General features: G+C 40.7%; 1 protein-coding gene across 2 annotated transcripts in view; it reads left to right on the top strand.

The window, feature by feature from the left end:
- The first annotated feature begins 7,781 nt into the window (after window positions 1-7,781).
- The window catches only part of NOC3L (NOC3 like DNA replication regulator), a 36,928-nt gene continuing 29,731 nt past the window's right edge, over window positions 7,782-14,978 (top strand). The window contains exons 1-5 of one of the 2 annotated variants that reach the window (XM_003922377.3): window positions 7,782-7,945; window positions 9,249-9,456; window positions 12,342-12,474; window positions 13,223-13,380; window positions 13,944-14,000. In XM_003922377.3, coding sequence (XP_003922426.1) covers window positions 7,937-7,945; window positions 9,249-9,456; window positions 12,342-12,474; window positions 13,223-13,380; window positions 13,944-14,000 — 565 coding nt within the window. In that variant the 5' untranslated portion in view covers window positions 7,782-7,936. The remainder of the gene's footprint in view (window positions 7,946-9,248; window positions 9,457-12,341; window positions 12,475-13,222; window positions 13,381-13,943; window positions 14,001-14,978) is intronic. The other variant, XM_010333267.3, reaches the window with a different exon arrangement.

The raw sequence follows: 14,978 nt of genomic DNA, 5'->3' as shown, positions 1-14,978 counted from the left end.
TTGTCTACCTACATAAAAACTCTTGTTTCTTTAGTGATAGAAAAATAGTTTATTTTTAAATTCCAGTGCATACCCAGGTCCCAATATAGATGCTCAGTAAATACTCATTGAACCCCACTCTGGTGGTTTTAAAATATGTCCACAGTTCTTTGATATTCTTCCCTTTCAAGAGGTGAATGCCAGTTCCCCTACAATTGAGTGTAGTTTAGACTAAGTGACTTACTTATGACAAGTATAATAGCGGAAATGATGACTTTCAAGACTAGGTTTTAAAAGGTATTAGAGCTTTCCTTTTGCTCTCTCTTGGATAATGTACTCTAGGGGAAGCCTGCTGCTTTGTCAGGGAGACACCCAATTAGTCATATGGAGAGGTCCATGTAGTGAGAAACCAAAGCTTTTTTCCAATAGACATATGAATGGACCATCCTGAAGGTTAATCCTTGAGCCTCAGTAAAGTCTTCAGGGACTGCTGCAGCCTTGACCAACATCTAGACTGAAACATCCAGAACCAGAAAAAACCTGCTAAGCCATTCCTAAAATCCAGACCCATAGAAACTGTGTTAAATAATGCTTATTATTGTTTTAAGTTGCCAAGTTTTAGGGTAATTTCTTAAACAGCAGTAGATAATTCATATACATACTAGAACTGACACATTAAATCATATTATGTTTTGGAGCCTATCTTTTTCACTTCCTTCCTTTCCTCCATTTCCCATTTTTTGCCACCTCCAGAAACTGGCAATTCCCTTTTTCTTCTCCGGGTGTAAACAGTCCTAAATAGGATATTTAAAAGTCCTTTTCCCATTAATGGGCTCAATAAAGAGATTACTTAGGGGCAGATCCTTATCTTCTTTTTGGTGTGACAGATGCTGGAGTAGATATTTTACTTACCTATCCATTTATTCACCCAAGTGAATTTTAAATAAGATCAGCAGAAGCTTGGAAAGTGAAGGAAAGAAATCAGAAGCATAAATGCCATTCAAGCAGGTCTTAGGCATATATGCACAAATATTTCCAAATTTGTAACCAAAGACAGACAGGACTTGAACTTTGGTGATAGGTGGAGTACAGAGTTTGTGTCTGTTTGTTTTCGAGATGAGGTCTTGCTCTGTTGCCCAGCTGGAGTGCAGTGGTGCAATCTTGGCTCACTGCAACCTTCGCCTCCTGAGTTCAAGCGATTCCCCTGCCTCAGTCACCTGTGCACCGTCATGCACCCACCATAACTCCCAGCTAGTTTTTGTATTTTTAGTAGAGATGGGGTTTCACCATGTTGGCCAGGCTGGTCTCGAACTCCTGACCTTGTGATCCATTTCCCTCGGCCTCTCAAAGTGCTGGGATTACAGGTGTGAGCCACTGTGCCCAGCCTGGAGTACAGAGTATTATTAATAAAATAAATAAGTAAACAATTAGCAGGGTATGGTGGTGTACACCTATAGTCCCAGCTACTCTTGAGGCTGAGGCAAGAGGATCTCTTGAGCCCGGGAGGTCAAGGCTGCAGTGAGCCATGATTGAGCCACCGCACTCCAGCCTGGGCAACAGAGAAAGACCTTGTCTCAAAATAAAATAATAATAACAGTAATAGTAAATTAAAAAATAAAATAAGTAGGTTTGGCATTGTAAGAGGTGTGAGGATGATATACATGATACCTGAGATGTTAGTTTATTTGATAGTTTTCTTCCCATTCAGCTATACTTCCCAGCAGCTTTGGAATAGAGACTTAGACACAATACATCCTTGTTTTACAGAACGTTCTTTCACAGTGAGCTCCTAGCAGAGTCTGGTACAGAGTGGAGGGTGAGAAACTATTGCTGCTCAAAGGACTGTACATGACTTTGTTAATGGAATCTACTTTTCCTTCCGAAGGAATTTTAAAAGACCGTGAATAAATAAAGAATGGCTCTGAACAATCATTGTAAGTAAAGAAACGGGAAATATCATTTCTTAGTTTAACTTATCAACAAACATCTTAAATAGAAAAGAACAAATATCTTAAATAAAAGAGAATGTGTATCACAACCCTAGGAAAAGCCCTCTTTAATTTTTCCCTGACTGCAATATTGCACATTAGGAACGCAACGTAAGGTATTTTAATCCCTTTTGCTGGAAAACTACTCCCACCAGTAGGACTGGCATCTTGTTACGTTTCCCACCTGGTGTAAACACAAACTTGGCTATTAGATATAAAAATATCTAATCCCATAATTCATTTATTAAAAAAATTAAACACAGCTAATATTTATATCATACAATTATTGAGGATAAAATGAAATAATTTATATCTAGGGAAACGTAAAAAGAACCTAAATAATTGATACCACTGGGGTCCTCTGAATTTGACTTTGAGTTGAATTGTGTCCCTCTTCCAAAAAAAGATATGTTGAAATCCTAATCCCTGCTAACTATGAATGTGATCTTATTTCTCTTAGAGCAGGGTCCTGGGATCCCTGCTTTAAGGGCTGGACTCCTTAGACCAGGGGGTTCACACCTGAGCCCAGGAGGTCAGGGCTGCAGTGAGCCATGATTAAATTAAATTAAATCAATTTAACCCGGGACGCAGGACCACAGACCTGTATCAGTCCGTGGCCTGTTAGGAACTGGGCTGCACAGCAGGAAATGAGCGGCAGGTGAGTGACATTACTGCCTGAACTCTACCTCCTGTCAGATCACTGGAGGCATTAGATTCTCAAAGAAGCTTGAACCCAACTGTGAACTGCACATTCCAGGTGCGGTTTGAGGTTGGACGCTCTATCTGATAATCTAACTAATGCCTGATGATCTGAAGTGGAACAGTTTCATCCTAAAACCATCCCCCGCCCCAATCTGTGGAAAAATTGTCTTCCTTGAAACCTGTCCTCCATGGTGCCAAAAAGTTTGGGGAGCGCTGCCGTAGAGGTGTCCTACCTCTGAGGATTAAGGACATTGGTATGTTTTTATTATATTTTATTGATATATTAGTTTTTTTACGGCTACTGTAACAAATTATCACAAATTTGGTGGCTTAAAACACAGAACTTTATTCTCACACAGTTCTAGAGTCTACAAGTCTGCACTTAATATCACTGGACCGAGCTCTAGAGGAGAATTCGTTCCTTGTCTCTTCCCTCTTCAGGTGGCTGCTAGAATTCCTTGACTTGTCTACATCACTCCCATCTCTGCCTATGTGGTCACATTGCCTCTTTTTTGTCTTCTCCTATCTCTTAAAAGGATCCATGTGATTGCCCATAATCTCTTCATCGTTTTTTTTTTTTTTGAAACAGAGTCTCACTCTGTCTCCCAGGCTGGAGTTAGTGATGCATCTTGGCTCACTGCAACCTCAGCCTCCCGGATTCAATGGATTTTCCTGCCTCAGCCTCCCTAGTGGCAGGGACTGCAGGTGCATGCCACCATGCCCAGCTAATTTTTGCTTTTTTTTTTTTTTTTGAGACGGAGTTTCGCCCTTGTTACCCAGGCTGGAGTGCAATGGCGCGATCTCGGCTCACCGCAACCTCCGCCTCCTGGGCTCAGGCAATTCTCCTGCCTCAGCCTCCTGAGTAGCTGGGATTACAGGCATGTGCCACCATGCCCAGCTAATTTTTTGCACTTTTAATAGAGACGGGGTTTCACCATGTTGACCAGGATGGTCTCGATCTCTCGACCTCGTGATCCACCCGCCTCGGCCTCCCAAAGTGCTGGGATTACAGGCTTGAGCTACCGCGCCCGGCAATTTTTGCATTTTTAGTAGAGACAGGGTTTCGCCATATTGACTAGACTGGTCTCGAACTCCTGATCTTGTGATCTACCCACCTTGGCTTCCCGACGTGCTGACATTACAGGCGTGAGCCACTGCGCCTGGCTGATAATCTCTTCTACCTTAAAATTTTTAACTTAATAACACCTTTGCCTGTATAATATTAATAATACATGAATATTAATATTCATCTTTCCAGGGACTTGGGCTTCATATAGCTGGAAGTTGTTTTTCAGCCTACCACCATCGGTACAGTTATCCTTTAATTCCCATCTGTTGTTGGTTGAAGGATGCTTCCAGTGGAAATTCTGTGGCACTTCAGACCTGTCCTACAGGGCTCCAGAAAAAGTCCTTCAGTGAAAATTTGCGAGTGCTCAGAGGACTTTTTCAGCATGTATGGAACAGGAAGTGCTGAGGATATGTAGAAGGGACACCAACAACATTTGTATAGGACCCCCAGGAGACCTCCCCAACAGCCCCTTGCAGCTTTCTTTCTGTGTCCTGAACAAAAATCACAGAGTGCCTTGACTGCTGTGTGACATAGCCACCTGCAGGTTCTCCCAGCAGGCTTCAACACAAACTGGGGCCTTGAACAGTTTCAGGCACTGATAAAAGTTTTTACTGTTGCTATCTTTACAAATAAACTGTGAATGATGCCCCTAGAATTGTACCATATATAGTCCTCCCTTATATTTGACAGTGAAGTGTCTTGAGGAAATGGAAACTTTTTCTGATTTCCACGGGTCCCCTGTGGGTGAGCTGTAGGGCAGCCTGCCTGCATCTTTTATGTCTAAGATGACTGACAGTAATAACATCCAATTACTTTTATTTTCTAATTTGTGTTACTTAGGTGTGGGCTTCTTCCATCAACAAACACATATTACAAAGTGGCAAACATTCATATAGTCCCTTATTATAACTTACGTAATTAATCCTGTGGTACTGGAAAAAAGAGACCTTATTATTCCATGTCCACTCAGTGATAGTTTTCAAAAGTGTTTGTTTCTATAAAATGGATTAATTATAATATGGTAAATGGCCAAGAAAGCCCTGGCTTGTTGACAAAGATCTCTGGAGTATTGGGATTCTAGCTGTGGGTAGAAGAAAGAAATAGGAACTATTAGAAAAGGTACAAGTAAAAAAAATGTTCTTTTGAACGTGGTGATGTGAAGTCCCATGGTTAGCAGGTAGAGCTGTCCAGGAGTCAGGTACTACAAGAATGAAGCTTGGCGGGAGAAGTGTGGGCTGGACAAAATCTCTCTGTAATAGGTAGATGAATGAAATCATGCTGGAAGAGCAAGTAGAGTGAGAAGTGTAGTGGATAAGTGGGCCAAGAGCAAACCCTGAGTCACCTACATTGAAGAGGCATAGGGAGGAGGAAATGGAGGTAGGAGGAGAACGTGGGGAAGAGGCTATTAGGGAAGCCAAGGAGGTCAACATTCTAATGTGTGAAGGGAGATATGCGTAGTATCAAAGGTAGCAGACAGATCTAGTGAGGTTAAATGAGAAATAGGTAATGTAATTCCATACACAATTAGAAAAACTTCACAACAATTTGGAGGTTCTTGGTAATCAAAGCCAGTTAAGTTCTTAACAGACTTCCCAAAAGGGCTATTAGAAATCTCCAGGTATAATCCCTATGATACTAGTTTGGGAAAGCCCAGTGACCCTTATCAGCTCAAGTGTCCAGGAAAGCTAGTCTAAGGGATCTAAGAGGATCTGGAGTCCAACTGGAGCTTGGCAGTGGATTGAGTGAAGAAGACAAGACACAAAGACAGACATAACAGAATTAAGAAGCAGCAAGATTAAATGGAATTAAAAGGAATCATGTAAACCTCCATTTTTGAGTATTTTCAAACAACAGACTGCTCAAATTGAAGATAGGAGAGATTTAGCTTGGCAAGAATTGCTTTAAAATGATCCGGAGATTTTAGTCGATTGTAAACTTAAAATGGGCCAAGAGTATGACACAATTCTTAAAAAAGCTAGCACACACTGGGCGTGGTGGCTCATGCCTGTAATCCCAGCACTTTGGGAGGCTGGGGTGGGAGGACTGCTTGAGCCCAGGAGTTTGACAACAGCTTAGGCAATATAACAAGACCAAATCTCTTCAAATAATATAAATTAGCTGGGCATGGTGGTGCGTGTCTGTAGTTTCAGCTACTTAGGAGGCTGAAGTAGAGGATCACTTGACCCTGGGAGGTTGAGGCTGCAGTGAGCTGAGATGTGCCACTGCACTCCAGCCTGGGCAACACAGAGAGAGAAAAAAGGCAATCTTATATTTAAAAAGAATGCTAGCACAGGATTGGGTTATGATAACAGAGAAGAGAAAGTGGAGACACTAAGAATACTTTTTTTCTGGAAGTAGGGACAAGTCGGAAAAGAGGCATATCAAAGAGCAATTAAAGGGAGATAAGCTTACTAGAAAAAATTTTTAAAATGGAAGAGATTTGAACATGTTTATAAGCTGAGGGGAAGGATCTATTAGGGAGGGAAAGAACACAGGAAATAAGGGATAATTAATGATACAAGAATCTGATTAAGCTGGGAGGAGTTGGTTTTGAACTGGAATGGGGATGCCTCATCCTTGGAGACTGGAAGGAAGGCTGAAAGGATGGGCGTGACTGTAGATATGTTGATGTGCTTGGGAGGGAATTCAGGCATTTGGAAGAGCAGAGGCTGATGTTTTCCATTTGTTTGATGAAGTAATACTCCATTGGGACAAGCTCTGCTGTTTCTGACACCGTGTGGAAGGAGACAGATCAAGGAAGAAGTTGGAAGGCAGGTTGAAAGAAGAGTGCCAGATGGAGCTCTTGGTCTTTGTGGTGAGATCAGGAAATTGGTACTTTTTTTCTGTCTCTCTAAGAGCAACACTATCCAAGGGGCTCAGAACTCTTTGGGCGGCGCTGCTGGCTTTTCCCACATGTTCAGGACTGCGAGGCCAGACTCTGTCAGGGCCATACTCAAAAATCATAGACTTAACTCCACAAAAAACTTGAAGTGAAATGCTTACATTTATTGAGAAAAAGAAGTCTTTGAGACACAAACATAATGACTTTGGTGAAATTACTAAGCAGACAGTAGAATTTACCCAAAGCTGGAAGATACTGAAATGTAGATACAGTTTTTTTGTCTTTTTCTTTTTTTTTTTTTTTTTGAGATGGGGTCTTGCTCTTGTTGCCCAGGCTGGAGTGCCTTAGCGTCATGTCGGCTCACTGCAACCTCCACCTCTCGGGTTCAAGCGACTCTCCTGCCTCAGCCTCCTGAGTAGCTGGGATTACAGGCGCCTGCCCCCCCATGTCTGGCTGATTTTTGTATTTTTAGTAGGGGCAGGGTTTCACCATCTTGGTCAGGCTGGTCTTGAACTCCTGACCTCAGGTGATCCACCAGCCTCGGCCTCCCAAAGTGTTGGTATTACTGGTGTGAACCACTGTGCCCAGCCTGGATACAGTTCTTTATCAGACAATGGTTAAAATTAAAGCAAATACTCAAAATAAAACACTAAGGATCACAGGCTTTTTTTTGTCGTTTTTTAATTTTTATTTTTGTAATTTGAGAACCACAGCCTTTTAAGTGACTGAGGCTGATGAGAAATCATTCGCCATTCTACAAACACGCCCAGAATGTCCGTCGAGGGACAGGCATTACACAAAAGAAATGAACTTCCTTCTGCCCTCAGGATTGTATGGAGGAAAAGGACTACGAAAATCATCCATAACAGAATGAGACAAGCAACGTGAGGAGAGGTACAAAAGGCAGTGAGCTAATTGAAAGAACCAAGTCCTCTCTGAGAGGAGGAGCCCGATTTCCCCAAGGCATTAAAAGAAATAGATAGGGCGAGAGTCAAGTAATCAAACTCTGAGAACTTTTTAAGTTGCCCCCGCTTCCGCCCGGCTTCCCACCCTCGGCCCCAACGCCCCTCTGTGCTTCGCGTGTGCCAGTCCGCGCGCGCACGCCGAGGCGCAACCGAACCCTGGCCGCGAGACTTCACCGCGAGAGGGCGCGAGCCCGAACCTCCGACGGAAGTCCCGCCCCCACATCCGGCGGCGGAGGATTGGGAGGGGCTGAAGGCCGCTTCCGGCTCGGGAAGTGCAGTGGCTTCGGCTCGGAAAGTGCAGTGGCTTCGGCACGTGTGTCATTCCACGGGATTTCTGTATTAAACCTGCCTCTGGTAAACTTGTCTGGCCGGACTCCTTTAAGGCCTAAGGATGAAGGCGGTAAGTGTCCTCAGAAGCCCGGTCCCTGCGGCCTAGGGCCCTTCCAGGTGATAGAGTCGCTGCCCGAGTCAGCTTTTAGAAAAGCACGTTTTCACCCTTGTCTTGAGGGGTGGTGGTTTAGGTTGAGGGCTTTCCGGTCTTTACACCGAGCTCATCCTTGGTTACCCACTGTGTGCGCGCACGACTTCAGGGTATCAAGAAGAGACAGGCACGGAGTTTTGCATCCGTGGGATTTCAGACTTTGAAGGATTCTTTAAGACCGTCTTTCGAACTCGTTTTTCACAAATGAGAAGCAGGGGCCTGCCCCTCAGCGAGTTTATGATGTGAGTCACAGTACCCATAAAGGATAAAGAGATAGAAAAGCAAGTGATTTGCTCTGGTTCTCACAGAGAATTAGAGGTAGTCCTAGGATTCAGGACTAGCTTTGGGGTTTCTGAATGAGGACTCACCAGCAAGAGAAGTGGAATCCAAAGATGCGAATTCAGTTTTGCCCTCCTTAGTTTAGGGGTCTTTTGGCAACTTCATCAGTAATATGAAGATAATAGCAGTCAATACTCAGCTAGGCTGTTGCAGGTGATTTGTTGGAGCACTTCGTAAATGGCAGAATCGTAAATAAATGTAAGTTTTATTAAAGACAGCCAGCATTTTGCGTTGAATGTGTTACAGGTGTTAAATTAACCCTGATTAGCCACTTAGCACTAGTAGATCAGTGGTTCTTAACCTTTTTGGGGGTCGTAGAGCCCTTTGAGTTGCTGTGGATTAGGGTCGCAGAAAGACCCTAGGTTCAATAACTGATGCTATAGTGCTCTTCTGTAGAATTAAAGCCATCCTTTGGTTTTACCTCTTAGATGCAAGTCCATGGCTGTGGGACATTAAAACTGTGGAATTGGTCTGATGAAATTTATAATCAGTTCTCTTTAACCTGACTTTAAAAATAAGTTTCTGGGCCGGGCGCGGTGGCTCACGCCTGTAATCCCAGCACTTTGGGAGGCCGAGGCGGGTGGATCACGAGGTTAAGAGATCGAGACCATCCTGGCCAACATGGTGAAACCCCTCTTACTAAAAATACAAAAAAATTAGGTGGGTGTGGTGGCTCGCACCTGTAGTCCCAGCTACTCGGGAGGCTGAGGCAAGAGAATTGCTTAAACCCGGGAGGCAGAGGTTGCAGTGAGCTGAGGTCGCCACTGCACTCTAGCCTGGGGCCTGGTGACGCAGAGTGAGACTCTGTCTCAAAAAAAAAAAAAAAAAAAGAAAAGAAAAAATAAGTTTCTGGGTATGTAGTATTCCTTCTGTTGTTTTCTAGAGAAGAAATAAAAAACAGATCCCAAGCTTCCGCAAGCTGATAAAAACTAGTAAAATAAAACTTGAAAACAAGCTAAAAAATAAGCAGTTTAAACAACAAAGCACTCTCAAGAAGTACCGAAAAGAACAGAGGAAACTAAGGCAAGCTGTGAAAGATGCTGTGTCTAAGAAACCTATTCCACTGGAGGACCCAAGGGAAAAGCGACCAGGTAATTGTGAAAACATCCATGTGTTCTGGTTTCCATTGATTTATTGTGAAGTGTTCTTCATGGAAATAACTTTCCCTTCTGGGAATCACTTTTCTTCTTCTCAGATCTTCCTAGAATGGGTAAGGATAGTAGTCCTATAGGACTGCAATAAAGCATGTGTGCTTTATCAGTCAGTGTGAGAAAACATTTCAATACAGTATTCGTTCAAGCTTCTGCTTTTAGTTCGGAAAGCAGATCTGAAGACAAACTGAAAGTACCCACATACATACATGTTGGGCAGTGTGCCAGTGCTGCCACTTTCCCATTCATCAGCAGTTAGGTAAGAACGTTGCTTGTCTCTGGTTCATTCTTCACAGTATTGCCAAGGTGGTACTTTTAGGGTATTCTTATTTGACTATATCTAATTATTAGGTAATTACTTAGTCTTCCTGGGTCCATCTTTTTTAAATTAATTTTTTAAAAAAAATATAATAGGGTCTTGCTCTGTTACCCAGGCTAGTGTGCACAAACAGCTCACTACAGCCTTGACCTCCTGGGCTCAGATGATCCTCCTGCTTCAGCCTCTGAAAATGCTGGGATTGCAAGGGTGAGCCACTGCACCCAGCTAAAGGTTTTGTTTTTTTTTTTTCCCCTAATTTTTGTGGGTATATAATATATAGTTTATATATTGATGGGATACGTGAGATACTTTGATACATGCATACAATGCATAATAATCACATTAGGGAAAATGAAATATCCATCATCTCAAGCATTTATCTTTGTTACAAACAATCCAATTATACTTTTTTGTTGTTTTAAAACATACAATAAATTATTGTTGACTGTAGTTGCCCTATCTATCAAATACTGGATCTTACTTATTCTACCTATTTTTGCACCCGTTAACCATACCTACTCCTACCTTTTCCAGCTACCCTTCCCAGCCAGTGGTAACCATCATTTTATTCATCATTTGTTTCAATTTTTAGCCACCACAAATAAGTGAGAACATGGAAATTTGTCTTTCTGTGCTGGCTTATTTAACTTAGCATAATGGCCTTAAGTTTCATCCATGTTGTTGCACACAGGACCTCATTTTTTATGGCTGAATAACACTCCATTGTGTACATGTACCATATTTTCTTTAATATTCATTTGTTGATGAACACTTAGGTTGTTTCCAAATCTTGGCTTTTGTGGATAGTGCTGAATAAGCATTGGAGTGCAGCTATCTGTTCAGTATACTGATTTCCTTTTTTTGGGTACATGCATAGTAGTGGGCGGGAGTGCTGGATTATATAGTAGTTCTATTTCTAATTTTAGTTTTTTGAGGAACTTCAACTTTTCTCCATAATGGTTGTGCTAATTTACATTCCTACTAAAAGTGTATGAGGGTTCCCTTTTCTCTACATCCTTGCTAGCATTGTTTATTGCTTGTCTTTTGGATAAAAGCCATTTTAACTAGGGTGAGATATCTCATTGTAATTTTGATTTGCATTTCCTTAGTGATCAGTGATACTGAGCACCTTTTCATATACCTTTTGCCATTGTATGCCTTCTTTTGAGAAATGTCTATTCATGTCTTTTGCCCATTTTTAAAATGGGATTATTACATTTAGAAGGCTCATTTAAAGTAGATGGGAGTGCCATTCTGTGCAGTGTGTATATTTATATAGCAAGATTTACTAGGTTTTTTTTTTTTTTTTTTGAGACGGAGTTTCGCTTTTGTTGCCCAGGCTGGAGTTCTGTGGAGTGATCTCGGCTCACTGCAACCTCTGCCTCCTGGGTTCAAGCAATTCTCCTGCCTTAGTCTCCTAGGTAGCTGAGATTACAGGTATGTGCCACCACACCTGGCTAATTTTTTGTATTTTTCGTAGAGATGGGGTTTTACCATGTTGGCCAGGCTGGTTTTGAACTTTTGGCCTCAAGCAATCCACCCATCATGACCTCCTAAAGTGCTAGGATTACAGGTGTGAGCCACTGTGCCCAGTCAAGATTTACCAGTTCTAATGGGTCAAGAAGAATTGTCAGTTCTGTTAGGAAAGATGCTAAGATTGTTTTATTTATAGTTGAATCTTCAGCACTTAGAACTATGCCTGGCACTTAGTTGACTTTTTTTTTTTTAAATAAAAAAAAAGGAGATAGAGAAAGAGAGAACAAGACACAGAGAATGAGCAGAAAGAGAAGTTAGAATGATCTGTAGTTGGAATTTTGTTGGATGTGAGTGCCTGAAGTGTTAAAAGAAAAATAGTAGAGAATGTTGGCTAGAGTGTGGTTGAAGTGATAATCGTGATAATCTTGCAGTCTAAGTGAGGGAGTGAAGATGGAACACACTGATAGACAGTGGATTGAAAGTCTGTATATTGGTTAAGCAAGAAGTGCTGTGGAAGTAACTGAGTGGGAGCTGGAAGGACAAAAGCTTGTGGTCAGAGAGAGAGGTGAGCACCAGGGTTTGGAATGTGGCTGTTGTAGAGGCTGGCTGAAATGGAATACACCTTGAAAGTAAGGAGATGAGAAGGAGCTGAGGGGCTGAGTCACTGGTTTTCAAATGTCCTGAATGTCATTTCAGAGTGTGTGGAGACATTTAGTTTTTGGTTGTTACAATAACCTGGGAATGGGCATTAAGGTTGCAGGAGTCAGAGATGCTAGCATTTTTTCCCAAGCTCAGAACGCTTCAGTAGGACAAAGAATTGTTTGCCTAGCATGTCAGTAGTGCTTCCATTTAGAAACACTGGGCTCAGCTCGGGGCCATGGCTCACGCCTATAATCCCAGCACTTTGGGAAGCTGGAGTGGGAGGATTCCTTCAGAAAGCGTGAGCTTTTCCTGTTGTAGACCCAAAATGCATAGAGTTCTACATCTCTGATACTTGTTTCTAATTTTTCTTTTTTTGTGTGTGGTAAAGGTAAAAGGATTGAGAGGGAAGAAGAGGAAGAAGAAGAAGCCCTTCCTTTAGATATGATGGATGAAGATGACTTACAGTTAATGAAGGACTTAGGACAAAGAGCATCTTTTCTAACAAGAGATCTTTCTTCTAGGTAATACTTCATTTGGGTTATAATCATTCATATCCACTTAGTGTTAAAAACCTCGTTCTGAATTCCACTTAGGTGGTTCAAGGTATTCACCTTTGAGCACAGTGTTTACAAAGAAAAAACTATTACTTAGCTTATTTCCTAAATAAAGGAAGTTCATGTATAAGACAAGTCGATTTCATTTAATATACATCTTTCTTTTGAGTGTGAATAGTGAAGTAGAATGAATGGGGAAAGCATGTTCTTAGTTTGAGGCATTGGCAGAACAGTCCTGAGTTCTTTATGGCTACGATCTCACTTAATCCTCATTAACCTGCTAGGTAGGTCTTATTCCCATTTCCAGAGAGGAAACTGATGCTTGCTTGCAGTCACAAGTATTTGGAATTTAAACTTGGATCTTTTTAACTCCAAAGGCTATGCTATACTCTAAAGATTTTGGGAAAGTAGGAGTCATACTTGGTTCTGTGGACTGTTCTTCAAAAAGAATCTGCTGTAACTTTCACCTTTGTTTTGCATCTAAAGGGAAAACTGGATGTAGCCAGAGTTTGAGTCTGTGTGTTAGGCTGTTACCTTTATTTATTCATTTGCTGTTAGAGTGCCTGCTATGTGCCAGGCACTGGTCTAAGTGCTAATATATGCATACTTATTGAACATTGGCTGGTGGTTTATTTTTCTGTACTTTTGAAATAGGTCTCTAGATACCTTTTTAAATCTATTAAGACTGAAAATTCATCTTTCTTTCTCCCTGCAGTGAGCCTGTTCATGCGAAGAAACGGAAGCATGAACGCATTATAGATAAATATGAAAAAATACCAAGAACTTTGCAAACTGCACCAGAGAAGGAACTGATTCACTTGCTTCCTATCAAAGATAAAAGTGGTATAATCCCACAGACTAGAGAGAAGCCAGGTGAATCTAGTTGAACTTTTAGCCCCTTGCTGATATCATATATTTTTTTCACTCAATTTAATTTTACTTTTATTTTACCTGTATCTACAAAATATTCAATTAGTCTTATAGCAAGCTTGATGATTTGGGCCAGAATTATAGATGATTATCTCAGGTATCAATTTGTACAGTGAGGACAACTGACACTACAAGGTTCAGGTGATTTTCTTTTCACTAAAATTTTGTTGTTTCTAAAGTTAGAGCATATTAACTATTCTTTTAGCTTTCTTTTTCTAATGTATCTTTCTTTGTATGTGAAATAAAACATAGAAAAGTTCAGACAGGAAAGATGTGAAGTTATATGGTTTATAACAAAGCACTTACTAATAAAACTATCATCCAGACAAGAAAAAAAATACTGCTAGCTTCCAGAAACCTTCCTTGTGTTCACCTCAATCACTAATTGCTCTCTCCCCATAAAAGTAATTGCTATCCTGAGTTTTATTGTAATCGCGCGAATTTCTTTACAGTTTTACCGCTTAAGTATATTAATCACAGTTTTAATACATATGTTTTCCATGTAGTTACTGATAGTAACAAAGATGAAGAGGATCGAGAAGAAGCGAGGGAACTTGAGGAAGGTAATAAGATACGTCTTTACGGTTACTAAATTGTTAATCGAGAATTACATTTTTTTTGCATAATAGTAAATGTGAGTTAATTTTAGATAAAATCTGGAAGGTACATGTTGGAGTACTGCTCATTTCAAGGTTATTTTGAACATTTTTCCACATTTGAAGGCTTCACCTTGTAGAATTATTAATAGATTCTTTGTTTTTTATTAATGGAAAAATTTACACAATTATATTTGTAATGTCTAGGCATATGTGAAGTATCTTATTAATTATTACTGTTTTGAATTCCTTTTAATTGTTAGAGAAGGACCTACTTACAAATAAACTTTTAGCTTTAAGTTACAAAAGCGATTCTGTAGTATGAAGTCATTTTGGTTTGTTTTTAGTGCAATTGTAATTGTGTGTATTTCATGTAATTGAATGTCAGTTTCTGATATCTAGGACAGTTTAATCAAAGTTTAACTGATAATGCATTTTTATTGTTTGAAACTATACTAGTTTGGAATTTGTGACAGAACAATATGGTTAAATTTTGCTTTCACTTAGCAGACCTCATCAATAGCAAAAACGAATTACAGGTCTGTTTTTAGAGACCTGTCATAAAACCATTACAAATTATGTTAGTGTTGATTAGCTCTAATTCCCTATGAATTTCCTAAGGTGGACATGTTTTCTGTAGCCCAAAGCTATATAGTATTTATTAGTTTGTGTAAAGTCATATATAGTGTTGTAAACAAAGGAGAATATTCTGTACTTAAAAATCTAAATCAGATTATCCTATTTCTTAAATAATATGAATTATTCTGGGTTTATTAACATAGAAGCTGAGAGTATGAGCTCTAGGCTGATTGTACTGGCCCATGCCTGTAATCCCAGCACTTTGGGAGGCTGAGGTGGGAGGATCTCTTGAGTCCAGGAGTTTGAGACCAGTCTGGGCCACATGGTGAAACCCCGTCTTTACAAAAATACAAAAATTAGCTGGGT

This window comes from Saimiri boliviensis, chromosome 12, assembly GCF_048565385.1.
Source record: "Saimiri boliviensis isolate mSaiBol1 chromosome 12, mSaiBol1.pri, whole genome shotgun sequence".
In the NCBI taxonomy this organism is placed as follows: Eukaryota; Metazoa; Chordata; class Mammalia; order Primates; family Cebidae; genus Saimiri; species Saimiri boliviensis.
Note: the sequence above shows the minus strand (reverse complement) of the source record. Positions and strands in the feature narration are given on the sequence as shown.